The sequence below is a fragment of the Copadichromis virginalis genome, linkage group LG14, assembly GCF_057382275.1.
Source record: "Copadichromis virginalis isolate Kocher_CV1m ecotype Utaka linkage group LG14, C_Virginalis_male_GT1.1, whole genome shotgun sequence".
Lineage (NCBI taxonomy): Eukaryota > Metazoa > Chordata > Actinopteri > Cichliformes > Cichlidae > Copadichromis > Copadichromis virginalis.
The window spans coordinates 33,932,724-33,960,722 of NC_140631.1; the positions used below are offsets into that span (position 1 = coordinate 33,932,724).

Genomic DNA, 27,999 nt, shown 5'->3' on the forward strand with positions numbered 1-27,999 from the left:
ATTCTTTTTATACGTCTATGCATATTTCTCTTCTCTCCAGCAACAACATCACCTGCTGTTTTCAAGCTTCTCTCAAAGAAACCACTAATAATGCCAAGCATCTCTTTGGTAGGAGTTACAAATACCACAGTCAACTCCAATTAGCTGAACAGCATTAATTAAACCTTTTCTTCCTCACTCTGGTAATTCAAATTATGAGACTAGGCTTTGTGCTGCTGCTGGCTGAATTCTTAAAATGGAGACGAACTGACAGCGTCGCTCGTCTAACAATATACAGCCGTGGCAGGTCTGCAGCAAGAAAACGAAGTTTTGTGTCCTTGTTCAAACACTTAGCAGAGCTCACTGACGCTGAGGCAGCTCGTCGGTGGCACCATCAATACTGTTTGTAGAATTGTGCGGCACAACCCAAACCACACACTCAAAGCATTCCTGCACCGCACTAGAGTTTTGATCCACACTCCTGACCTGGTGCTTCAGTGCCTTCTCCCTCTGCAGCACCTCTCTGTAGGGGAGAAACCAGTTGTGCTGTAACTCAAAGGCTTGAAAAGCAGACCTGTATTCTCCATTAAAAGAGCCAAGGCATGAATCAAGGGTCATTCTGCCAAAGGCTTTCAGCTGTGAGGCAAGTTCCAAACAGAAAGCGTTCATATTATAGCAAGAAATCTCCCAGTGTAGAGTTGCTGCAGCCATATCAGCAGAATATGCCTGAAAAATGTCAAGAGGATACTGAACCGACAACCCTCAAGTGCAAAGTGAAGCATGACTTACTTTAAAGATGCCGCTAATGTGATTATATGCATGTCTGTGTGGGTCACGGCTTTCGCAACTGGTTTGTGGAATGTCTTTCTAATTGGTTGGCACACTTTCATCTGAGCTCCAAACTACCTGCATGTGCATCAAAGCCTTGCAGTGTGACAGTCATCCACATCCTCCTTTATCCCGCATTTCTCTATTCCTCGAAGAAACCAGAAAAGGAGCACTTGGATCAGGTCGGAGCTGTGCTGCTGAGTTATGCAACTGCTTTGAATTTTGTCTTTCTTTTGTGCTGTGGCACTGATGTGTTATTTCATTGTTTTGTAGCTTAACAGAATTATCACCTCAGCCAAGATGTTGCACCCTCGAAAACCTGGCTCACTTCATAAGAAAAAAGAGAGAACACACAGGAAACGTCTTCCAAAGCATAATCATAAATTTGATTGCACTGCATCTGTGCTGCATCCATACGAGTCAAACTCAAGCTGGTTTAATCACAACAACACTGCTGTCTCTGCAATCATGGATGAGATTGTTTATTTGAAATCACAACTTCTTTTTATTTTTTTTTTAATGATTTCTTCTGTCCGGTCTTGTAGCACACCTGCTCCTCTACAGCTCACTCGCACCATAAAGTCCTGCTGTCATCATGACAAGCCCTGGTGTGTGCATACAGTTGACAAAGCAATTTTGTTATTCTCCTTTGCACAGAGCTCTTGGGCAGGCTATCAAGCCGAATCAGGAACATGCTCACCCTGAGTGCTAAAACAGTGACGTCTGAGAGGTTGACGGCCAGCCACTGAACTCTATCCATCCGTGATGATTTTAATTCCTTTCGAATCTATAAGTAGGGTCGTATTAAAAAATAAATTATTATTTTTTTAAATGTAGGTTAATCTGTACTGTTTATAAACCAAAAGAAAACATCAAGTCCTGTCAAACTCTGATATGTGCACTTATCTTTGGCTAAGTCTGAAACTAATCCCCTTGTGCACTTGACTTTTTGTGTCTTTTCCAAATGTTTGTTACTCTGTGTACTTTGACGCCACCTGCTGGATTCTTATGAAACTAATACCACAAGTCTCACGTTGCTTCTATTGATTCCATAAAACTCGTTTGTTTAGGCGGGGAGGGGGACTGTGTGGAGTTGAATTTGTAGACAAGTCTATGAAACAAGAGGTCACTCATGTCTGCTGGTGACAATTTGAGTGCACACTGTTTATTCGCACATTAGGTCTACTGTTGTAATCTGTGCAGTGTTATAGCTATTCCACAGTGTGTACAATGTCGTCTCTTTTTTTAGCTTTCATGGTAGATCTTGTTGAGATAATGTCATTGTGCTTTTCCTTATAATCCCTTTATTATGCATCATGACACTCTCTGTGTCCATTTGAAAGACAGTCCATAGTTGAACTCCATAATGAAATGTGTAATGTTTCAACTCAGTGTATTGTAATAACCTGTACTATTTTGTGCTGGGCTATTTAAAAACGCATACACTGGCCCAGAGTCAGGTTCATCTTGCAGACTGAGGAGTGTTTTTCATTATTCAGGAGGACATGAGCATGGTGGCTGCCGGGGGCGGAGTCTCTGTCCGAGCTGATGGAGGGAGAAGGTGATAGTGAGAGCAAGTGCATCTTAACAAGTGGAGCTCCTGGGGGGATTTCGGGGCAAAAACTTGGACCAACTTCCCGAGAGGAGATGGAGTAAGCGAAACAACTGATTTCTGTTACAGTCAAAGGTATTTATCAGCTTTTAAAATATTGAGTAGTCTTCTGATTGAAGTTTCAGGAGTTCATATTTTACTCCAGTCTTGGTTTTTGTTTTTTCTTGTGTTTGTTTTTCTTTTTAAATTAGAAGATAGTATAACCCGCTTATTTATCTCTCTGGTATTTCAGAGACTACAGGAATATATGACTTGAAACTCTCTCGATGTAAGCTGCTGATAGCTGGAGTAGCTGTCAAGTCGAAGCTAATTAAAATTGAGATGGATTTATTGAAAGTAGACTTTATAAGTTTTTCACCCAAATATTTTTTCGCATCTGTTTAAAGGAAACGGATTTTTGGTTAATCGTGTCAAATAGTTCCAAAGTCCGTTTGCATGACCAATGCGGGAAGAAAACGAAAGTTACAGAGAGGTTAATCTTTAAACACAAAACTGTAGTGAATCAGAGGGTGTCTTTTAGCCCAGATCTAATCACGTCACAAGGGGGGAAATTCCCCGTTGAAGGTTTTTTGTGATTTTGCATGTCATGCTGTACCTATAATCCAAGTGAGTTTTCAGATTTCCAGCAGTCTTCTTTTCTACAAGGTCAAAGTACTGAGCACTTGAGTACTTAAGAGAGAAAAACGTGAAATTCTATATTTGTATATAGACTCGCTACATGTTGCTCAAGCTTAGCAGATTTCAAAAAAAAAAACAAAAACCCAAAAAAACAGAAGTGTTGCCTTGGGGATGCCAAGGTGGCTGAGTTGCCAACACTGTCAGCGTCCAGAAGAAACCGACAGGCTGTGAGACTTTTTTGTGGAGCTTGTTTTTTCTACACATTTGTGTTCAAAAAGTTAAAAAAAAAAAAAAAAATGCCATTCAATGCCAGGACAGAGTTAACACTCGTGACCACAGAGGATTTTTTCCTCATTTCTGACACTTTGTTCTAGTAATTAACTTTTGATGTGTGCGTTTCCAACATAAGTAAGTGGCCATCTGTTTATTAACAGCTCATCAGTGCATTGAAACTACATATTAAACCTCGAGGAAGAAACTCCTAAAAGCTAAGTTTAGACATCTAACAGAGTAGTAATATAATGTGCCATATAAGCTTTTGTCAGTTACATAATTCAGATCACCAAGTGCACTGTTAATAGGACTATGTCTTCCTTCCCATTAAAATAAAGTCGCAATAGGGTTACAAAACAATACAATGAAATTAAGGCGTGCCATAGCTTGCATACATTGTGTAACAACATTGGATTTTGGATATCTGATCTTTCATCACAGGAATGCAACTGTGAGTTTGTATTTTTGTGGAGAGATTCAAACTGCATCTAAATTAGCTGTTTGTTATTTTAGCTCTTTAGGGTTTTTTCTGTGAAATAAACAGAACAAAATTGTTTGAACAAAAAGAGATGAATAAATATGATTGACTTGAACTTATTGTCAAGTGGCATTATTGTTATTTTAGGGAAGCTCGAATCCTGCAGCCTTTAAGTGATATACTGTTGATATCAATAGCATTATAAAACGAGAATGTTGTAACATACAGTAGTCATACAGATTTGCCAGAATCAGAGTTGTTATTTAAACCTCATCTTCAGCAGAGAAGAAGAATACTTGTAAAGATTTCCAACCCTTCCTCATGAGAGAGTCTGTGTTTGCCTGTAGGGCAATGAATATAATGAAGGCCTTAACAATGAATCTTAACATATTTTCCCCTTTTTTGATGTGTACAATGCTTATGAGTTACTTAGATAAACCCCGAGGCAATCCACATGGCACAAAAGACTGAATCAATAATGAACACATGCTTTTAAGTCAGTCTGCAGCGTGCGCTGTGCTGGTATTGTCTCCAGCATCCATTAGAAGCTATCGATACGAGAGGCAAACCTGCACTGTTGATGCACAATGTATAAGAACATAATCACCTCACTGTAACTGGATCTGCTCTCCTTTTTCAGGGGACACAGTGGCTGCATGTGTTCAGTAAGAAACCCTCCCTCGTCAGGCCGATAATAGGCATGCAGAGCAGGGAACAGGTGCTGTTTGTCGACTTGTTTGTAGCCCTTGAATAGTCCTTTTGTGTGCTGACCCATCCCAGATCCAAAGCAGTGTAAAGAATAGGTGGCCCATTGAATAATTACTTTCTGTGGATGCTTGCTTTTTGTTTTTAACCGTAGCTGTTTATGTAAAATGTGGAAACGGCTGGCATGTCAAAGTAATAAAAGGTTTTAGCAGCTGTAAAAATCTGACAGCCTCGATACCATGTGGCTCTAAATTGTCATTATGCAAAGTCTCTCCATTTAACATTCAGGAAGTTTGTAAATTTTTAAACAGCCCTCTGAAATGTAGATTAATGCTGCTTCTTTGCTGACAGTAAACACTTAAAGAGAAATGCTCTTTGTTGCATTTTCATAGACACTAATAACTTATCATATGTAACATCGCAGCCATTTGTATCCAGCTTTCATTCCCACATTGTGTCTTGCTACTTGTTGCATGTGTCCTATTCAAGAGTCCATGAGCATATCTGGAATTAACCTTCAGCAGGTTTGTGCTAACATTAGGTCTTGATATCTATCAATTATTCATCGTGTTCTGCTGTGCCTGTTCAAATCTAAATGTGTCTCACCATGGAAACAGCCTTGTAGCTCCACCAGAGGGTGTTGGTTTCAGCGGCCATGCCGACACCGGCCTATTTTCCCAGTTTGGCTACTCCTCCTCAACTTTGGTGTACATGGAACAAATTCAGTACATCCGTCCAATCGTCTGTTTTCTTATCTCTGTCTCTCTCTTTTTTTTCTTTTTTCTTTTTACCACAGAGTCACTTGGGAAGGGGTTGAGCCTGTTCCAGCTGACTTTGGGCAACAGGCAAGCTCAGTATATTTGAACATTTTTATTTTGGATTACATGCTCAGACTAGACATTAGCTCAGTTATGGTTGATGAATGAAAATTAAAATTATGAGAAAGTCGATCAGAGCTTGATGTTCTGGAAGATTCTCATATTCCTCAATGTTAGTGTCATATTTCTGGTGTCTTTTTGATGCAACACTGAATTGGTGACGTTTTGTTGCTGTTTTTATTATAATATGAGGTGGTTTAGAACTAATAATGGACTTTTAAGTCACTATAATAATGCCCATTATAATAATAAAGTATAAACAAGTAATACACTGGTTTAGTAAAGTTAAAGCATTAAACATAAATATCTAGTCAATGTCCATCTCACAGTTTAAATAAATGATGTAGCATCTAAAAGTTTAAACACATAAACTCTACAGATCTACTTTTGCTGTTGTATTGGCTAAAGGACACATAAACGTATCTGAATATTGCAGGGCAGTTCTCTAGATTGAGAGTCTGCAGTTTTATTGGTCAATAAACTAAATAAACAATTATTGTTTAATGTGAAAACAAAGTTACACTTGCATGTACTTCCCGCTCCTATTGCATTATCAAAGTGTCATAATCAAGTCATAATTGTAGATGTTACTTGAACTAAGGTCATACAGTGACTCAGCAAGGAGATCTATTTTTGTCATATGTGGATAAAGAAATGCATGTGGTGCTAAAAGTCACATTTTCAAACAATGACTGACTGGAGAAAGGTGGTATTACTTGACACTAGAGGGTGCTCTATCACTATAACATATTTCCCTCCTACATTCATTTTCAGTAGCGCCACAGTACAATACGGCAGCTTTTGTCTCAGAAGCTTGGAACGTTTGTGTATTGCTGTAAATATTTTTATTGTTGAGAATGCTTGAAATACTTGACCTGAAAATATTAATCAAACCCTAACTTGAAATATTTGCACAACTGCACAAAAACCACACATGCTCATTAGAAATCAGACTAAAGGGGTCTTTTACTTTTAGTGTTACGGTGCAAAGATATTTAGGTGTGATATTTTTGTTCTTGCTTTTGGTGGTATGAGTCCAAAACAGGAAGCGTGTTTTCAGATGTTGTGATGATAGGACTTCGTTCTGCTTATTATTTACTCTGACAACATGACTGTGTTTTTAAGTAGGTCAGGCTCAAACGTGCATGAAAACCAGACTCAAATTCTGGGAATCCCGATGAATGTACTTGCACTATGAAGTATTTCATAGTGTTTTCTTTAGGATAATATTTTCTTTGACAGGTGACATTACTGCTGGACTTATTACTTTGGGGAAAGGCATGTTGCCAGGGGCTCCCTGTTGTTCAGTGATTCTCTTTGCTCTTTGACAGAGTCCAACTCTACATGTCAGCAGACCATGAAGATAGTTATGTCTGAGTGTGATGGTTGGCTTTTTAATTGTCAACACATTTCTTTGTTCACTGGAAATGCATACAAGAGGTACATAAAGTATAGGCTAGTTGTTCTGCTGTTTCTTCCTAAAACAGAAAACGCCTTTATGTCACGTACATACACAGGGTGTTTGTGTTACGGATGTAGGTCAGACTAGGAAAAACTGGTTCATGTGATAGGTGTGTCCAGTTAGTGTTCACTTCAGTCCTTGAAGAAGACTAACTAGAGTATAAGAATGGCCTAACGCAGAGTCACCGATCATGTACTGAACTAACGGAACCTGTTCTGTGAAGCAACTGGAAGATCTATTTGTTTGTCAAACACAGAACAAACAAAGAAGTTGTCACACAACATTTAACGCACACTTTTCAGCATTCTCGTAGGGATTCACGATCATTTAAGGAATTAGTTTCTATCTAATTATTGCTTCCAGGGGCAAGAGATGCCTGTTTAGACAAATACAGGATATTTATTCAGCGCTGCCTCATGGGCATACAGTAGGCAGGGATGCTGTGGCTGTCAGAGCAGCCTCTCTATCCCCTCCCGCCCTCTTTAGTTATAACTTTGCCCCTCTCTTCTCAGCCTCCTGCCTTTTTTGCTGAATGAAGGAGGAGCTGTCTAAGTAATTCAACACCTGCCCAATTCATGAATGTTACTGTAAGTTGCTGAACTGCCCTGACAAGTACTGTAGTTGAAACACATTAGTAGACTGAAGCCGACAGCACTTGAAGCATCTCTGCGCGGCAGAAAATTAGTGTCCAGCAAGGACGAAGAACTACGTTACTAACGAGGGAAAGGGAGGAGAAGAAATTAAAAATTGTTCTACAAAAAGAGTGGAAAACCTGGCATTCCTTCAAATGACTCTTTTAGAAGAATGAAAGAACTAGTGTTGGGCTTCCTGCCATCCAACATGTCTTTAGGAGAGAGTGTCGTGAGAGAAATGGCCAAAAGTGAGACAGATTGCTCTGAGGGACTGGATGAGATTGCTCTGGGGCGCATTGCCAGCTTACCTTTGGATCCATTCCCACCCAAGGACTTCAGGGGGAAGTTTAAAAAGATGCGTCATAGGAAGAGGCCAACTATTCTTGAAAGTAGGTGCTGCTTTGACACAGTCAAGTTGTAGTGATTTCCTCAGTAATCTGTGTAAAATGTGGTTTTGGAAATATCTGGTGAGCAACCAATACCAGTGTTTCAGCCACTCATGCCCCCACTTTGTGAAATTCCTCACCTCCTCGTTGTATTTCTCATAGTTACACAGGAATCCAGTGACTTGTTTGTAATGGACTTAGAGCGTGTACATCACATAATTTTTTATATTATGTAGGATGATGAATTAGCTGACCTTTTCAGTTTTTATGGATCTTATTTCTTAAGTAAATTAATCAACAGAGAAACAAGATGACTTCAAATAAACGGGACATTAAAGAATGTTTGAGAGAGACAAAAGAAGATGAAGAAGCTAGGGGCACCGGGTGCACTGAGCGAGTGTGGGAGGCAGTAAAGGGTTTGAAGTTGATAACCATAAAAATGGCTGAACTAGACAGACATATTTCACATTCCTCACCTTCATCAGAGCTTGATAATGCCTATAATAAGTGCTTAATGTGTTAAAGGCTGTGCCCACTTAAAGCCTAAAGAAGGAAAGATGCTTACATTGGGGGGTTTTTATAACCAGCAATACTTTTCTTATTTATTCATCCTCTGTTTGGGTGTTTTGTTAGTGAACATGATTTGTGGAGAAGTTGCCACTGAAAATGATAAAACTATAACTGGCATTTACAAGATTATTCTCAGGCAGCTTTCCTTCTTGAGAAGTCTCGCTGATTCTAGCCAGTGTGCCAGCAAACTGCCACTGCTTTATATCTACGTTTGGCATCAGTTGCCCCTAGTTATCCAGACACATTGTTATGCCACAAACAGGGTAAAGAAAGTTTCTTCAAAGTAACACAAGGTCTTTTCATGATAAACATGTTTGGCTGATGCAATGCAATGCAATGCAATGCAATAACATAACATAACGTAACATATTTTTTCCAATTTTTGTTAATTCAGATATCTAATGAATCACGTTGTAGCAATTACGCATGTAGATATGGTTAAGAGTATCAAACTGAGCATCAGGACAGGGAAGAACTGTGACTGTGACATGTTTTCAGAGTGTTTCAGAAACAGATGAACTACTGGGATTTTCCAGTACAGCCAACTCTAGGGTTTCGGAGAGTGATTCAAAAAAGTGAAAATATCCAGGGTGCGGCAGTTGTCTGGGTGAGATTATCTTGTTGATGTCAGAAGTTGGAGGAGAATGACCAGACCGCTTCAAACTGATAGGAAAACAACAGTAACAGTAGTTTTCTCAGCACACTGATCACTGCTTAGACACCACAGTCTACCTGAGTGCTGTTGTTGATCGTGGCCATTCCTTTATGTCCACAGTGTGCCCATCTTCCAGCAGGATAATGTGCCACATCATAAAGCTCAAATCATGTCCAACTAATTTCTTGATAACAACGAGTTCACTGTCCTCCACAGTCACCAAATCTCAATTCAATAGAGCACTTGTGGAAACTGGTGAAAGAGGTGATCCACTTCATTAACTTGCAGCTGATAAATCTGCATCAACTACTTGCTGACACAAATGCACTTCATTGAATAAACAGTGTTTTTTGTATTGATATATATATATATTTAAACTACTGTAGGACCCTAAAAGGTTTTAAGGTAACCCCGAAATGTGTAACACAGGCCTGAAAGTGGTTGGTATTTCCCACGTTTTCTTTCTTTCGTTTCTTTCTTTCTCCATCATTCTTCCTTTACTTTGACTTCTCAGTGTTCCGCAGCCTTGCTAAAAAATGATGGAATTGAATAAGTCTTTGCATTTCAAAGATTCCAGTCAAGCTGACCAGCTAAATATGTTTTAAAAACTCTTCTTAAGAAATTATGCTTTTTAAAAATCAGAATTGGCAGGAATTGACCATGTATAGTCAAGTCTGATTAGAGAACATAATGAATTCTCCTGTTAAAAATAGTGCTCGGCTTAAATAGTTACTTGTTGAATTGAATTGAGGAGATGTTTGCTGAGAGGGCCATGATACAAGCAACATGTGAGTATTTACCTATTAACAAATTATTTAGATGAACTTATCTAAAAGCTTGTAAACTTCAGTTTAGTTTAAACATTTGATATTTAATGTTTTGACATTACTGTCTTAAAAAAGACCAACTGTAAATAAAAGAAGTCAGAAAAACCCTTCCCCTTGTAATATAGATACCATAGATTATTGCTTTATGACTCTTTTGTAACTATAAACAAGTGTGTAAGGAGATTTAACAACCCTCATAAATGAAGTCAACAGCATCTTTTCACTCACTTGTTTATTTATGTCATGACATAAAACTGCTGCGGGAGGGATTGATTGTAGAGTAACACAATGTGTGGAACGCTTCAGTACACCAAGCAGGAATGTCCTGCTTGGTGTATTCAGTATACCCAACTACTGGGTTGGGTATATCCAGGACACCTGAGCCTCTGAAATGTGTGTTTACCAAACACTGCCACGGCCAGTGGTGGCTTCTCCATCACAGAGTGTATTACGTAATCAAGTGCAAGTGGCTGCCGCTTGATGGATAGGCAGAATTCTGATAGGATTATCCTGAGAGCACTGAGAGGGGGTAGATTGGAGGATGTCTTTATAGTCCATATGGTCAGGCAACTTGCTTGTGCTTTCCACATGCCAGAATAATGTAAATATTGGATGAAAAAAAGGAGCATTGTATTATAGTTTTACTTTGGTAAAATGATTTGTAGACATCTATACAAAAAAAATCAAAAAATTGCAATTTTTTTTTATAATGCTCTTTCTTTTTGTATATTAATTGTCTTGATATTGGGGGGGAAATTCCTTTGCTCCACTGTTTTCAGCTCTGATGTATAAAAAAAATTATATATAAATTAAAATTAATTTAATATATTTTCAGTAATGCTGTTAACAGTAAACATTAGTCCATTGCATGATTTTAAATATAGTTGCAATAGTGCTGAAAGAATCTGTGAGATGCAACACTGGACTGTGTGAACATTGGACACATTCCAATGTATTCATTTTTGCATTATCTGCAAAAGAGAAGTTTTACACTATGCGGCTGACAATTCTTTTTTGGGAGAGTCGGCCCCTCTTCCCATATTTATTTTCTACATTCAGTTGATTTTATTGGCTGGCTGATCACTTACAGTTAGAACAGTTAGAGTCATTTTCTTTTCGCTCAGCCAGATGTAATGTGTCATACTTCCTGATTTCTCATCTCCTCTGTCAGTGGTCGTGACCTGACAGATTCTCTCAGTCATCCTGAAAGACGCACATGCCCAGTTCTCTCATCATTATCAGGCCTTGCACGCAGACAAACAGTAGTTATTATTAACTGCTCTCCCCTAAGAGGATTGCTTCCTGCACTCTCAGCCTCCACGCAGTTATTTAAAGGGAGCTTGCACTGCCGCCCACTGCCTGCCACAGCTTTAGAGAGGGAGAGAGAAAGAGTAGAGGGAGGGAGAGAGAGGGCTGATAGCCAAGGACAGGACACAAGAGGAGGGGTATAGCAGTGCTAGTGTGTTTTCTCAGGGTCTTGTCAGCACAGCATTGTGTGCGTCACAGAGAGGTGACAGCAGGCAATACCTGCTGGTCCCAACCTAACTGCTGCTGTTGCTGCTACTGGAGGGAAACCACAAGTAGAAAAGGGGGTAGGAAGCTACAGCCATGACAAGCCAGCAGGACTCGGGCTTCTTTGAAATCAGCATCAAGTCTTTGCTGAAGTCATGGAGTGGAAGTGAGTACCAGTTTGTTGTTATTGTAGTGTTCACCTGGCAGAGCTGAATGACTGTTAGTAACCTGACTTTATAGCTCTATGCTGCTTCTTGGTGCAAATTAAGATCAGCGAAATGTGATAGTTCTGTATGCCAGAAGCTGCAAATTTAATGTACTTGTAGTAACAGCACACCACAGTTAAAACAGCTTTTTAGTTGTCTCTTAGCAACAGCCAGATACATAAGTTCCTCAAGGATGACTAGCTAAGTCATTATACAATAGCTTATGTTACAAGTTTTGCGGATGGTGATTCTGCATCTGATTATATTTAAATTGTGGCCATATTTCACTTATAAACAGAGCCAGAATAGCTCTTATTAAGTGCAAGGACACAGTAATAGGATTACTGGAGGTTCAGCTTGGTTGCATCTTCTGTCCAAAGCTCACAGCTTCATTGCCTTCTAGTGAAACCATCAGAGTGAGATGAAATGCCTTCATGCTTCAGATCATGGTGCTATTCTGTTTTATGTGAGGTGTGAGAGGTGGCCTACAGAATGGATGCAAAACTAATGAAAAAGCCGAACGCAGGCATTAAACCTAGCTTCTTAGCAGTTTATTCATGTGTGCTATATCTGTATATCGCCACACTAAATTGATTAATACCTAAAGTGCTAAATGTTTACAAGCTAGTTGCATGTCTCAAGCAGACTGCATTAGGAGCTTAATCTGAATGCAAAGAGAAACCATCGAACAAGCTGCCCCTTTCCACACACTAAACATTGAGCCATCTCCTGATGATGTTGCATAATCCCCACACTGGGTCACTTTGCTAAAGTGATAAAGGCACAGGCAGTCATTGTACTGTATCAGCATTTAACATTTTCATTAAATTTGTGCTCTTCCCTAATCTCATCTCTCTGCTTCCATTCTCACAAGCTGTTATGTAATGTATCACAAGATGGCAACAGATATAGTGTTGCTAATAAAAGTTCTTTTTTCCTTCATGAGATGTGAGACACAGTGCCTGCTAATATGTGACTTGATGAACTATATGTATTTATATATATTTATTTATTTATTTATCTATTTTAGTTTAATATAGAAAATAATAGCTTCCAAATTGGTGTAGCATGTGTGTGTGTCTGTGTGTGAGCACAGGGTTAATAATCACAAACATTTTTGGATACCCGGTTTGATAAGTTAGTTTGTCCAGCACTAATAAAACAGTAACAAACAGCAGGACAGAACTGCCATTGTGGAGCAGCTGCATCAGGTTTGTTGTTCAATGTGACTGAAGGCCAGTCCTCCATCAGCCAATCAGAGCAGGAGATGAGCTGTGGGGATCTGGGTAGAGCGGTGCGGTCCAAACATGTTTAGTTACAATTTATTTTCTGACATTTTTAAAAGCTACTATTCAGTTTCTTCTCACAGTTTGAATTAAGTTCTTTATTCATTCTTCTTTAATGTTTAGCTTTGTGTAGCAGTATACAGTACAACAAGAGCTCTATTTTTGAGAAGCTGAAAGTAGTATTTTAATAGGAGCTAAAATTGTTCTATGTGCACTTTAAACAGACAGATGTGGGCTTTTTGACCAGGGCTTATATAATTGGCCTGAAATGCTCTCTCACAGCAGGCAGTAGTTTCCTGCATGATGTCAGCTGGCTCAAACAGGGCCGATGGTCAATAATTTGCAACCATCATTTTAAGCTGCTTTTCACAGAGGTTCGTAATCACTCTCTCACTCTCACTTTTTGAAAGACTAAAGCTGTGAACTAGTGAAAATATTAGCATAATAATGTTGTCTTTCTGTTTCTTCAAGTCCAGAGAGGTTTTAATTATTTATTGGAGAAATGTCACATTTTGTGGAGGTGTCTGTGGAATATTTTAACAATTTGGGTTGTAAATGAAATGCTCTGTCACTTTATGGTCTACTCTATGCAGCAATTTGTTACAGTATTATAAACACTTCCTTTTAGTCGAGTAACTAAGGATGTTGTCCCTTTTTTCCCAGCCTGGAAGAATAGTATAGTGTGTACATTTGGAAACTTCCTTTTCTTACTGCTATCTCTTAAAATGCAATGTCAGCTTTAGAGAAGTTGAACAAAGTTTCCCAGAAGTCTATATTGACACTGGAATTTTTGGTCCAGTTTAAGAGGTCAGTGGTATCTAAATATCCAGCCACTCTGTTCACAAACTGCCGCTTAAAGACATTGTTTACTCAGTAGGGATGTCTCTGTGGACTGCATGTTTTGTGTGTGTGCGTGTGTGTGTGTGTGTGTGTGTGTGTGTGTGTGTGTGTGTGTGTGTGTGTGTGTGCAAGAGAGACACTTGTCAGCCTGTTTGCATTGTCCTCCAGGGAGTACCACCATGCCCAGGGTGTTTCCAGCATGGCGATGATGTAATGCACGCTGTGCCTGAGCTCCTTGTTTGCAGGGTCACATGTCATGTCTCAGACTTCGTACAGTGCCAGAGCAACAGACACAGGCTTGATATGCACACTGGTTCCTATTTACAGCTCGTCTCTGGTTTAATATTTTGTCAAGGGAAAATGTAGATATTGCTTTATAAATCTGGGGTGTTAAATCACAGAGTGTCTGTTGCTGGAACGTTGCCTAAAATCTTTGCCTTAATGACTTTAGTTCTTCTTTAAGAAGTTGTCAGACTTTAAGGGAAGTGCAGTGAAACAGTCACTGTGGTCAAGAATGGTGTTTACACTCTGGTTGTCTGTACCTCGTGGTTTTGCATCACCGATAGGGGGTGGGGGGAGTGCTCTGTCAGTATAGTGTTTACTCCTGGATAAATATAGTCACCAGTCTATGCCACCATAGCATGCTGGACCTCATCGCTGTCCTGTGCCTCAGCTAAAAATTCCCGCCTGACCTTCACTGTTGGAAGGCACCGGGTGGTCACAAGGCTGGAGGAAGCCATAGCAGAAGCCGCTGTCAGAGAGAAAGAGAGAGAGCGAGATCTAGAGATTGTGTGGTCTCCCGTACCAAACACTACTCCCACTTTTTAAAACACACCCGCTGTTGGCTCTGTGCACCATGGAAACTATAACCAGAAGGACAGAGCCAGCTGACACACAAGACATGGAAGTTGGTGGATTTTACTAGCGAGCGTTTGTCTTAAATCAGGACAACCCTGGATACCATATCCTCCTTTCCCACTATGGACGGGACAGCTGTGTGCTGGAGCAAGGCCAGCGTCATTAGCTTCATCAAGGGTCTGGGTAGGTGCTGCGTGGATTGCCACGAATGAGGGAAGCATGTTCTGAAAGCCATAAAAGGTTGTTACACATGCTGGGCATTCCTTGAGAGATTGCCGAATGCTCCATGTCCTGAAAAGACCTGGAGAAGAAAACTTGTGTACTTGTACCAGCTTCTCCAACTTCTCTTATGCAATTTGTCAGTGTTGCATAATTTGTGGTGCCTCATAAAATGCTCATTGTGTGTTTGCTCATCTCCTCTCATTATGTTGCATGCAGCTTGTACAGATGTGTAAAATCTAAGCTGCGATTCAGTTTTTGGCAATTTATTTAAAGTTAGTTGTAAAGAGGTAATAGCTTTTAGTAAAGCAGTAACAGCACAACTTGTAGTCGCTGATGAACCTATCAAACTTTGTATGAACGTCTTAAACCTTCCTGTTTTGGCTCTCTCATGTGGCATACAACAAATGAAATCCTTAAATTATATTGTTAATTGTCTTTTATCTTGTCACAACCTTACTAGACTAATATATTAAATTTCAAGACTTACATGCAGCCAAATAGTAGACGTAATAATTCTACATCTCCAGCAAAAGAAAAGGTTAAAGCCTTCAATTGTACATTAAAAATATATGAGTACTCTCAATTAAAACATTTTTCAGGTTTTTATGGTTTGGTGAGGTCATTTAAAGAAATATTTGTCAAGCAGCACTGGCCTCTCAGGGAAATCTCTCCATATGACTGTGTCGCTTTGGATAAATATGCAGCACAAAGTGAGTGAAAATAAAACTAAAAAGGAAAAATGTGATTTGTGATTTTGACAGATGAACAGTTTGGGTTGACCTTTACTATTGCTGATTTCTGTCCAGACGTATTTATTACATGCGCATGCACATGTTTACGAAAATATGGTTCTCACTGTAAGGCACTAGCTCTGTTCTGTCCTTTGACTATTATACACCAAACCCAGGCAGTTTGTGAGGCTGAGGCCTGGTTAGAAATTGCAGAGTTATCGCTGAAGGAAAATGTCACGCTTCTAATAAGATGTTTGTATGCATGTCTTTACTGTATGTAGCAGGTTTGTGTCTGGAGGCACAAGAGTTCAACACAGAGATTAAATTATTAACTCGTGGGTTTTTTCATGGGTTTAAGTGGCCCGAGGCAAGCCATTCGTTATTAAAGGTGGGCCATATCATAACACTGAGTGAAGGATGATCACACGCACAAGGTTTTTGTTTCCCTCAAAGGACAGTGACGACTTTGGTACAAAACCAAAACACCAGCTGCAGGCCATGGTGTTTTATTTCCATATGTGCTCTGCTCACTGTAGCAGGAGGAAAGAAACAGCAGACTCAGGGCAAGACTGTGCCCTTTGGACAGTCTTACTGAGGAATGCTCAACATGTTGGGAACTTTTTGTCCATGTTTGGAAACTTCTCAGCAATACCCTGTTCGGTGAACTCTTTTTCTCTAGTGGCTGATCCTGTCCCACTCATTGTGCTTGATTTGGCAATGTTTTACTTAATGAAACTGTTTCCCATCTTGTGGTTTTTGTTTCTCCTCCGCAGCCTCGCCCGTGGGGAACGGATACAGTAAACCTCCCATCCCTCCACTCTGCTGTCCTCAGGGAGAGAAGGGTCCCCCTGCCATGATGCCCATCACCATTGACCCAGAGAGCAAGCCAGGCGAGTACGTCCTCAAGAGCCTGTTTGCCAACTTCACCACCATGTCTGAGCGCAAGATCCGAATAATCATGGCTGAACCGCTGGTGAGTGGGAAGAGGGTTACTGCTCTTTGTGTCCTGTAGTGATTAGTTGACATTCTGTTTATCTTATGGCTATAAGATAATAATGTGAAACTAAAAATGTAGCATTAAAGAGTGTTATATTAGTTAAATATAAACAAAAAGTAAAAAGTTTAGAGTAAAAAATTAACCCTTAGATTTTTTTTCTTGTTTACTATCCTGTTAATCATCTCCTGAGCCCTGGTGGGTGTTCTGACCCCAGATTATAAATCTCTATAACAGAAAGATGCTGGAAAGACAGGCCTGTGTCATTTTTTGTTGACTGTAATGAATTACAAGTGGTGAAGGATGCTTTACTTCTAAGAAAATAATGTTTTAGTAATAATTTAAAAACACACAGTCCGGGTACTCAGAAGCACAGAAGCGTCTAATGAACTGAAGAAATTTCAAATCAAATGATATTAGGAGAAATATATTATCTATTTAACTATTTAAAATATATAATAATTAAGTAAGAATTTTGCTAAATGAGTAATGCTTGAGATGATTGTCCCTTATCGAAAGAGTTATAGCTTTTGTTTGACTTTTGTTCTGTCAGTCAGACAGATAACATGAAGTCACTTTTGTGTCTCAAAAATATGATGGAATTTTTGCACTACTATCTTATAGTCACATTAGGAAAACAATGGTTGTGGCATGACCAATATTAATGTCATTATGTGCAATGAATTTGCAACTTCGCTGCCTTTGAAATGGTTTCTTAGAAGACAGGGACCAGATGTGCAACAGTTATCAGCAAACTGCAATTCTCAAAGCATCTTTGTGTGTCAGTGAAGTGCCAATAAGATGGAGTTTTGCTATCAGTTTACAACTCAGTTCTGTCAAATTGGAAATTTCATGCCGTCAGTTTGTGGTCATAAGGTGATTAACTGTGATAAATCGATTAAAAGTGAAAATCTGCTGCCATCTGTATACAAAGAAATTCACATGAAGTACTTCCATTCAGAGTCCAGACAGAGCCTCGTAGAACTGAAGCAGAAATTCAAATATTTCCCCACAAATACAGCCAGGACAGATTTAACTGTCTAGGTGCTTGGCACCCTGCTTTTTATGTAAGAATGTAACCAGAATGCAGTCATCTGGCAACCAGCTGAGTCCCCGATTGCAAAGACAAGTCGCAGTCATCTTCAGACTGACTTAGATCTATTGCAACATGCAAAATTAGTTAGCAATTATTGACAAACCTTTGTCAACCTGTCTGATTGCAGTGATTCCAAGTCAGACCACGATTATTTGGAAGAAGACTGCCCTCCACCACGTGACCTGTGCCATTACCTTCCAATCAAAAGTAGCTCACTTTGCATGTACACCCCCCGCTGATCAGTAGTTAGTCTCTGCAGATACGTGCAATCAATGTCCAACAGCAAAAAATGTACTTTCACTGAAGTAAAGCGAGTCCTCTTCCGAGGCTTTTATCTAGAGTTAATATTTTCATGTTTTCACAGGAAAGTACATGTCGTCTCTATACTAATTATGTTTCTCTTCCAATATGTATTCATTTATCATTCATTTTAACCATAAAATTAATATTGAATCAATAGAAACCCACCATAAACTCATTTCTAGCTGTTCTGACTTTGTCTTTATGTTGCAATTAAATATTTCTGGAAAACTAGATGAATGCACAAGCTGGCAATAAAATCTCCAGGAGACTTTTAGTCCAGTGGAGGATGGAGCTGATCCTTTCAGGCCAAAAACAGCTCACAGAAATAATTCTGTGGACAGAAAGTCAGACTGGTGTATCAGTATCTTATAAGTGTTACCGCCATTTGATGATCATCATCATACATTTTGCTTTACATACTGTTATTTAATTATTTGAAACACATAGCTACTCTTCCATGTGATTTTTAGTAGGTCTGATAAATTGTGAGTTTACTTGTTGCCTTGAATCAGTGAAGCTGCTGTGGACATTCTGTCTCCAGTTTTAGGTGCTGTGATTTACAAAAAACTGTTAGTCACCCGCTTCGGCTTGCAGTGAAGTGTTAATTACCATAGGGGAAGAGTGTAGCCCCTTGTTTCATTCTGTTACCCTCCAGAGGACTGCAGGGAGGATGTGTCTCTCTTGGTTTTTCCTCTCAGTGGAGACCTGGCTGAGTAATTTGTTTTAGTCTCTTCTTGTAGTTTTCCCACTGTTGTTGTGAGTTCATTTATCAGAATCCATCATGGACATTGATCTGTAGTCAACATTTGTTAGGGTAAAGCACAAAAAGACACAGGTTACAAAATACATGTATCAATGAAAAAAAGGCTTTAAACCTATGAGGAATCAGGCTGGACCAAATGGCAGTAAAATCTTTAAAAGCCATGCCGAGCTAGAAGCATTGACTTTTCTGTCATTCCAGCACAGATGGGCGTCTCAGATTCAAGCATTTGTCTAAAAACTAAAAGGTTCATCAAACCTTGGAGCTTAGCTGGTGTTCCAGCTGTGTGTGAGAGAGAGAGAGAGAGCATTATGGCCCACGCAATGTCACTGTGACACAGATCACACAGTTAGCTTTTTTGGATTAATCAGCAACTGAAGTGCTGTGATGTGCTGCCTGGCTGATGACATGGCAATAGGGAGTTTTTGGAAAAGCAGGGTTGCAAAAAGGAAGAGAAAGAAGACATTTTTAATTGCACAAGAATAAACAATAGATGTAGAATGATGCTACTGTCTGTTTTACGTAAATTTGCCCTTAAATCAGGCTTGCGTTGTGTGATGGAGCTTCACCTAAAATGTTGTCTTATCTTTCCAAAAATTGTACAATGCTAACAATTTCGTTGCCGTTTTCCCAAATGTTTTAAGTAGATATTTGTGTGCGGTATATATGAAGTGAAGTGAGTTTCAGAGAGTTAAACCATCTGTGTTAACAGCTTATGTTTTTTAAGCCTTTTCATAAAAAGGATGGCTGGTTATGACCTGATGGCTAGAGAGTCAAGAAGTCATCGACGGGCCTGTCACTTTGCCAGGAGATGGGTGCACTGAGAATTAAACCCTTTTGAAGGCTTTTATCTTAGATGATGGAAGACTGTAATAATAAGAACTGTCATAAATGTCCCATCTCTAATATTGTAAGTGACCCTGCCTGCTCCTAGCCAGGCAACAGACTGATTGATGGCCCTCTCATTAGCTGGGCTGTGATCAGTCCCGGTTCATACTCCTTAGTCATCAGATTTGGAGTTATACTCTTTAAATCACACTACAAAGAACTTTTTTTGTCTGTATTATTGCAAAAATAAAGTTTTAAAATGACTATTTTTTCTGCCTTTTTAGGAAAAGCCATTAACAAAGTCACTACAGCGGGGAGAAGATCCTCAGTTTGACCAAGTAAGTGCATAGAAATACAGGGACCTAGGACCAAATGCTCACTAGATAAACTATTTGTTTTACCTGTAATATAACCATATTAGATTATATTTTTATTCTATACAAAATCCAACACCAACACAGAGGTAACTGTGTTTCCTCTCCCAATTGGAAAATAAGCACGTCATAGATACTGCTCTAGTATGATGCACTTCAGCTTGAAAAAGTTGATGGTTGAAAGCCCAGCTCACATCCCAAAAGGTCTTTCAGATCTAGTCATGGGCAGGAGTGTTTACCTTGACAGCTGGCACTGCCTCAGCACTAGGTGTATCGAGCAGGTCTGTGGCTTTTCAGAGAAGGCCCTTTCACAGCCACAGAGGTGTGTCTGTGCTGCTGCGCGAGGCCATTCAGCAGCCACACAGAGCCAGGATTCTTCTCCAGCCGTGTGCTGAATGAAGGGCTCACTGTGTTCCCCAGTCCCACCAGACTCTCCTCCCTTCCTGTGTGCCCGGCCTGTTCCTTCCTTTCGCTCACCCACCCCCAAGACTGAGGGAGGCAGCCCCATGGGCGCTCTGTATTTCTGCGTACTGTATCCCCAATAAGAACCAGTTCACTATTCAAACTCGGTGCCTTTTCTTAGTGTTGCTTTTACTTTACTTAAACCCATGTTGCCCATTTATTGTTAAAATGTTTAAAAAATGCTTGAGACATGATGAAATGCAAATTAATGCTTGTTTGTTATTGGAATTGATGTTGAAATTGCTGCTCAAATAAACAAAGGAAATACTGATGGCTATCTTTCACTTTGGTATGTGGACCGCTAAACCCAAATGCTCATTTGCGCTATGTATGTCTTGCTCTCCTAGTTGATAAGCTCCATGAGCTCTTTGGCTGAATACAGTCTCCCTTCCATCCTCCGCACTTTGTTTGACTGGTACAAACGACAAAATGGATTAGAAGAGGAGTTGCACGAGTACCGCCCAAGAGCCAACACCAAGTCCAAAAAGTGAGAACAATTACATTGATTTCTGCACGCAAGCATGAGTCACTTGTAGACAAAAGAATGGTGAGGCTCAGGTGTGCTTTATGATTATAGCAAACATGTTTTCTCTCTAACAGTGACGAGCAACAGAGAGATTATCTACTTGAAAGGCGGGATTTGGCCATTGATTTCATCTTCTCTCTTGTACTTATAGAAGTTTTGAAACAGGTAAAGTGACTAAACTCTGTACTACACAAAATCTACTTAGCTTATCCTATAATTTCATCAGGTTCCCTGATTTATTGCTGCTGACAAAATAAACTTAATTTGGCAGACATCTTGAGATGATCATGTTTTCTATTGATTCTTAATCAGATGCCGCTCTACCCGACCCTTGACAGTTTGGTGAATGAAGTCATTAACTTAGCCTTTAAGCACTTTAGATACAAAGAGGGGTAAGATCTCATCTGTCCTTACAAAGTTTACTTTTCATTCAGTCTCTCTAAAATGTGCTGTTTTTGGTATAATGCATTGTTTTCCTGCAGGTATCATGGTCCGAACACTGGCAACATGCACACTGTAGCAGACCTCTATGCTGAAGTCATAGGAGTATTAGCCCAGTCCAAGTAAGGCACAAAAACAGAACAGTGATAATAATTCAGTACTATTGGCTGTGTTTTAACTTTTTTTCACTGTATGATAAATTACTACCCTCTCCTCTGTTGCTGTCATGCCACATCACATTGGTGTGTTACTGTTCCTAATGCCTTCTTGCAAAACATTCCCTGGTTTAAGAGACTGGAACGTACTGTAGGGATGACATACTTCTGGAGCGATCCCCTTCACCCCAAACTAGGACTGGAAATGAATGTCTCTGTTTATTTTGAAGTTTTGAGATCACCGAAGAAAGGAATAAGCCCTTAAAATAGAGATATTGCCGATGGGCATGCCACATAACCTTTTCTAAAGGACACTTATATGACATATTAGTGAGATATTTACTTTTCTAAAGATCAGGCAAAGGAAGAGGTAATGAATTTGGCTGTAAACTAAAATGAATCGTCTTCAGAAAGGTTGATGCAGTCTCTTTTTTTTTTAAAGGGTTGCTGATTTTGACTGTCGAAATAATACAGCATTTCTTCTCCCAGCTGTATTCACTTTCTTTCAAGTGCAGCTCTAGCCAACAGGGAAGAGGTTAAGAAATGCTCATATGAGCTCCCATGATGAATTATCGTCTAAATTTAGACCAGCTGAAGAATCTCATCTCTGGTTCAATTTGGGCAAAGGATCAGGTGCTAGATGAGGAGTTCATCTGGGGGCACAGACTCACAGTCTGCATATAGAGGGTGAGATGAGGGGCTGATATTTTGGGAGGTGTGCACGCTGAATATTATCACTGTATTCTTTCTGAGTCACAACTCTGCTTCTTTATGGAAGTGCTGACTTGGGATTTGTCTGACTGAGCTGTGCAAGCATGTCTTAATATAGAGCCTCATTTAGCTATTTTTATTCTCAGGTTTCCTGCTGTGAAGAAGAAGTTTATGACTGAGCTAAAGGAGCTGCGGCAAAAAGAGCACAATCCTTATGTGGTCCAGAGTACCATTAGCCTCATCATGGGGGTCAAGTTCTTCCGAATTAAGATGTATCCCGTTGAGGATTTTGAAGCCTCTTTTCAGTTTATGCAGGTATAATAGCTTTAGTAACTGAATAATATTTCTGCCTCAATACATTATAAACTGAATATATATGAATATTGTACTTCTTCTGTACTCATCCTCTGCCGTATTAAACTCTTCTATACTAATGTTTCTGTTGGGTAGAAACTATGAATTAAATTCTGAGAACTGTTAAGATTTGATGTTTTATTTTAACTGTGCTTCCCATTGGCTTTTTCATGCAGCTTACACTATTTTTTTTTTCCACAGGAGTGTGCCCAGTATTTCCTGGAAGTCAAAGACAAGGACATTAAGCATGCTTTAGCTGGCCTCTTTGTTGAGATTCTGGTTCCCGTGGCAGCAGTAAGTTTCTTCCTCATCTGATTCTTGTGTGCAATACCCAGTTGTTATGTGTATTTCATTGTAGCAGTGTATCTATAGTGTATAGTGAACACTGCATATCTTATGAAAGTACTATTTACAGTATGTAAAAACCCAAATAAAGGTGATAGTTGCAAATTAGCAATAACTTTAAACACACACAAAATAGCATTAGTTTTAGGCTCTGCATTGGAAATGTTTTACACTATATATAGAAGATCACTCAGGGGGAGAAGTTTTTGTCTTTTTGTGCCATACTGTGATGTGTAATCTTGTCTTAGGCTGTGAAGAACGAGGTGAACGTACCATGCCTGAGGAATTTTGTGGACAGCTTGTACGACACAACCCTGGACTTGTCCTCCAGGAAGAAGCACTCACTGGTTAGTTCAAAACAAAGTGACACTGATTGTTGGACCTGTCTCTTTTGTACATCTTCAGTTACATGCTCAGATTCCCTGGATGCCTGTGAATTTTCAAGGTCACTTTTGTGTGTGTTTTTTTTAGTTTTTTAGTGTCTACAATAGAAAACATTTATGAGGGAAGACAGGCTGCTGTTTCATAGCATTAAAAAAAACACATTAAAAGCACTGCAGTATGTGTAAGCATATTTAAAGTCTCTTCTCCTCTAAGTGTCTTCAATAAAACATTTCACCATGGTAGTTCACATGGATCTGGAAAGACAACAGCCATCTACTTTCTCCTGAGGCAATGATAATGGCTGAAAGCTATATTTTATGAATGATGCTGTTACGCCCCAGTCTAGGGGTACAGGAACGCAACACAAGTTTGAAAGAATTGCCCCGCCCTGGTCCCCAAAACCATACACAAAGGGAAACCAATTTCTTAGTGAATCGTGATTTATTTTTCTGCACTGCAAAAATGAAGCTCCGGGGTGAACAAAGGCCAAAATAACAAACAAAACAAGCTAAGTCAGGAGGAGGTGTTATCTACAACCCTATGTGAAATCAAATATCAAACAAAAGACAAGCGCTACACCTAACTCCCTAACTGAAATAAACAGGAGAAAACAGTGCAAGGAAAAACAATAAGGCAGCTCACCCCTTCTGTTGCAGTGCTATTTACAAGGCTATTTACAATGAAAACTAATGTACACACTATATACAAAACTCCAAAAAAAGTCGCACAAAAGTCTCAGGTTTTGGAGGCCAGGGTCAGGTCTGCTGCTGCTGTCAGTGGCTGCCCCGGGACAACTGCTGGTGAGGGATTTGAATGAAGATCACATGGCCAGGGGACCAATCAGCAGCCGTCAGCTCATCCACTCCGGGACCTGCAAAGACTTAAAGGCACAGACAACAACAGCCACCAAAACAGATTATGGACAGGGCCATAACACCCCCCTTCCCAAGACCAAACATCTCCCCTAAAGATGTTTGGCGCTTAGGGGTTCCGAAAACCACGTGACAGCGCATCTGCCAGTACATTCTCTGTCCCTTTCTTGTGATGGATCTCCAGATTGAAATCTTGTACTAAGAGGGACCATCTCATGAGCCTTTGGTTAGAATTTTGCATTCGGGTCAAAAACACGAGGGGGTTGTGGTCTGTGTAAACAATGACAGGTGCTGAACTGGAACCGACATAGACCTCGAAATGCTGTAGAGCAAGCAATAGAGAGAGGGCTTCTTTTTCAATGGTGCTGTATTTCTGTTGGTGGGAGTCGAATTTTTTCGAAAAGTAACCAATTGGGTGATCAACACCCTGCCTATCCTCCTGCAACAGTACCGCACCTGCACCGTTGGCGCTGGCATCCACCTCAAGTTTAAACGGATGTGTGAAAACAGGAGCGGCAAGTACTGGTGTGCTGCAGAGGAGAGCTTTGGCAGACTCAAAAGCATTCTGGCATGTGGGGGACCATACAAATGGTTTTGACACACTTGTGAGACTGGTGAGAGGTGCAACTACATCTGCAAAATTCTTACAGAAGCCACGATAATAGCCGGCCATACCAAGGAACCGGCGAAGCTCACGTCTAGTGCGAGGCACAGGGAGATCTAGGATAGCCTGGATTTTAGCCAGCAGGGGGCGCACCTGTCCCTGACCCACCTGCTTCCCTAGATAAGTCACAGTGGCCTTACCAAAGTCACATTTGGCAAGATTTAGGGTAAGGGATGCCTCTTGTAATCTTTCAAAAATCTCCGTGAGTGTTCCAAGGTGATCTGACCAAGTCTCTGAATAGGCTACAATGTCGTCTAAGTACACTTCACAGTTTGTGACACCACCTAAGACAATGTGCATAAGGCGTTGGAATGTGGCAGGGGCATTTCGAAGGCCAAAAGGCATGACGGTGTATTGGAGGAAGTGGTCCGGAGTGACAAAAGCAGAAATTTCAGATGCACGCGGAGTGAGGGGAACTTGCCAATAACCCTTTAATAAGTCCAGTTTGGTGACAAACTTTGCGGAGCCAACCCTGTCAACACAATCTTCCATGCGGGGAAGAGGGTAGGAGTCGGGTTTGGTCACACTGTTCACTTTTCGAAAATCACTACAAAAACGTGGAGTTTTGTCTTCCTTCGGCACAAGAAGGCATGGGGAACTCCAGGCACTCGAACTAGGGACAGCAAGACCATTTTCCAGCAAGTAGGAAACTTCTTGCTGAAAAAGTGCACGTTTGGTAGGGTTCACACGATAAGCGTGTTGTTTGATCGGAGGGTGGTCACCTACATCTATGTCATGTTCGAGGACAGTAGTGCGAGACGGAGTGTCAGCGAACAGAGATGGGTAAGTATTGATCAGAGAACACACATCGGTCTGGGCAGCCTCATCTAAATGTTTTAGGTGGGAATTCAACTTATCCAATACTTCAGAGTTTCTGAGTCGGGAGCAACCCTCAGCACAAACGAAAGCTAAGCCATCACTTTCTGGGCTATACTGAGACGGGGATGCTGGCACAACTACCGACACGGCAGACAGCGCAGCGGGGGATGAGGAGGAGTTTACACCTGCATCACGAACAAAATAAGGCTTCATCAGATTAACATGACACACACGACGCTTTCTCCTACGGTCTGGGGTACCTATAACATAATCTGTGTCACTCAGTTTCTCTTGGACAGTATAGGGCCCACAGAACTTTGCCTGGAGAGAGGATCCAGGAACGGGTAGGAGAGTCAACACTTTGTCACCCACTTCAAATTTTCTCTGCATGGACTTTTTGTCGAATTTCCTTTTGATTTTTTCCTGAGACGCGGAAAGAGCCTCGCGTGCAATTTCGCATGCTTTATGCAGACGCTCCCCAAAACAACTTACGTAATCTAATACGTTCTGCTCGGGGGTAGCTGTGTCGGACAGATATCTCTCTTTAAGCAGCCGCAGGGGACCACGCACTGTGTGTCCAAACACCAGCTCTGCGGGACTGAAACCCGTGGCCTCCTGCACACTCTCCCTCACCGCTAGAAGGAGAAGTGGCAGACCTTCGTCCCACTCTCTTCCTGACTCGAGGCAGAACTTCCTCATCATGGCTTTTAAAGTCTGGTGGAAACGCTCAAGCGCACCCTGTGATTCGGGGTGATATGCACTGGATTTTTGATGCTTGATGGATAGCGATTTTAAGACCTGAGCGAATATCTTGGACATGAAGTTAGACCCTTGGTCTGTTTGAACTGATTTAGGCAAACCGAAAAGGGAGAAAAAGTTTACTAATGCTCTGACAATGGCTTTGACTTTGATAGTGCGTAACGGAATAGCCTCGGGGAAGCGTGTGGCGGCGCACATTAAAGTCAAGAGGTACTGATGTCCTGACTTGGTTTTTGGAAGCGGACCTACACAATCGATGATTATGTGCTCAAATGGTTCGCCTAAGGCTGGGATTGGATGCAATGGAGCAGGAGGAATAACCTGGTTGGGTTTTCCGCTGACCTGGCAAACGTGGCAAGAGCGGCAATATTTGGTCACATCAGTCTTCAAACCTGGCCAGAAAAAGTGACGCAGAATACGAAGGTAGGTCTTCCTAATTCCTAAATGTCCAGAGAAACTGTCATGTGCTAGGCTGAGTACTTGGTGTCGGAAATTTTGCGGTACAACTGCTTGTTGAAATACGTTCCAGCCAAGATCACTAGAGGAGGGAGGATGCCATTTGCGCATTAACACATCATTTTCAATGCTGTAGACACGGGGATTCTGATCGCTTGAATTTGCGGCAAGTAAACATTTGGCCAAAGTCGGGTCATTCTGTTGCGCATGAATAAAATCTGTTTTGTTTACCTCAAAAGACAGGTCAGGTGTAGCGGGTAGCAGTTTATCAGACACACATTTTTCAGCTTTTTCCACAGGCAGTTCGGCTTTCTCAGGAACAGCTTCAGAACATAGAAAAGAGTCAGACAAGTCAACATCACCATATTTACGCTTGTGGGCGCGTGTGACAACACAGGCAGGAAAAACAGAGGGCAGACTGTCAGCAGCAGGCTCGGAAACAAAATCAAAATCATCGACGGGGTTTTCAATTACTTCAGGGATCGGGAAAACTTTCCCATTGGCTAGATCATTCCCCAGAATCATAGTAACCCCCTGCACGGGCAAGCGAGCGCGGATTTGAATGAAGATCACATGGCCAGGGGACCAATCAGCAGCCGTCAGCTCATCCACTCCGGGACCTGCAAAGACTTAAAGGCACAGACAACAACAGCCACCAAAACAGATTATGGACAGGGCCATAACAGATGCACCATCAGCAAAAAACATTTTTTTAAAAAGAGGGAACCACATTATGTCTTCAAAAGGAAGCTGGTTTAAGATGCACTTATGCAAAGGTTGCTCAGAGATAATGCATTATTCCACAAATTGACAACTTAATAGGCAAGTTTGAATATAATATGCAGAAAATCCCAGTGTTTTAGTTGTAAGTCAATAACTTACAAATTAAAAAAAGAGAGAATTTGTTGTAACAAGGCTGCACTTTGTGTCTTCTGTTCAGGCATTTTACCCTTTGGTGACGTGCCTGCTGTGTGTCAGCCAGAAACAGTTCTTCCTTAACAGATGGCACATCTTCCTTAACAACTGCCTCTCAAATCTGAAGGTAATGTAACTTAGTAACTAACAGTTGTAAAACTGCATTTGTTATTTAAAGGATGCTGCGTCTCAGTCAGTCCAAATATTACAGCTTTAATTGTCA

At 40.6% G+C, this 27,999-nt stretch overlaps 1 protein-coding gene across 5 annotated transcripts in view; it reads left to right on the forward strand.

Moving 5' to 3' along the window:
* The first annotated feature begins 2,398 nt into the window (after positions 1-2,398).
* frya (furry homolog a (Drosophila)) overlaps positions 2,399-27,999 on the forward strand; it is a 50,410-nt gene continuing 24,809 nt past the window's right edge. The window contains exons 1-11 of one of the 5 annotated variants that reach the window (XM_085430551.1): positions 2,399-2,494; positions 16,332-16,531; positions 19,824-19,877; positions 20,723-20,862; positions 20,976-21,066; positions 21,214-21,293; positions 21,384-21,464; positions 22,355-22,523; positions 22,764-22,856; positions 23,156-23,254; positions 27,802-27,903. In XM_085430551.1, the coding sequence (XP_085286677.1) occupies positions 16,412-16,531; positions 19,824-19,877; positions 20,723-20,862; positions 20,976-21,066; positions 21,214-21,293; positions 21,384-21,464; positions 22,355-22,523; positions 22,764-22,856; positions 23,156-23,254; positions 27,802-27,903 (1,029 nt within the window). In that variant the 5' untranslated portion in view covers positions 2,399-2,494; positions 16,332-16,411. Of the gene's footprint in view, positions 2,495-7,556; positions 7,855-11,315; positions 11,582-14,468; positions 14,789-16,331; positions 16,532-19,823; positions 19,878-20,722; positions 20,863-20,975; positions 21,067-21,213; positions 21,294-21,383; positions 21,465-22,354; positions 22,524-22,763; positions 22,857-23,155; positions 23,255-27,801; positions 27,904-27,999 lie in introns of those variants that run through there. The other 4 variants (XM_085430553.1, XM_085430552.1, XM_085430549.1 and 1 more) reach the window with 4 other exon arrangements.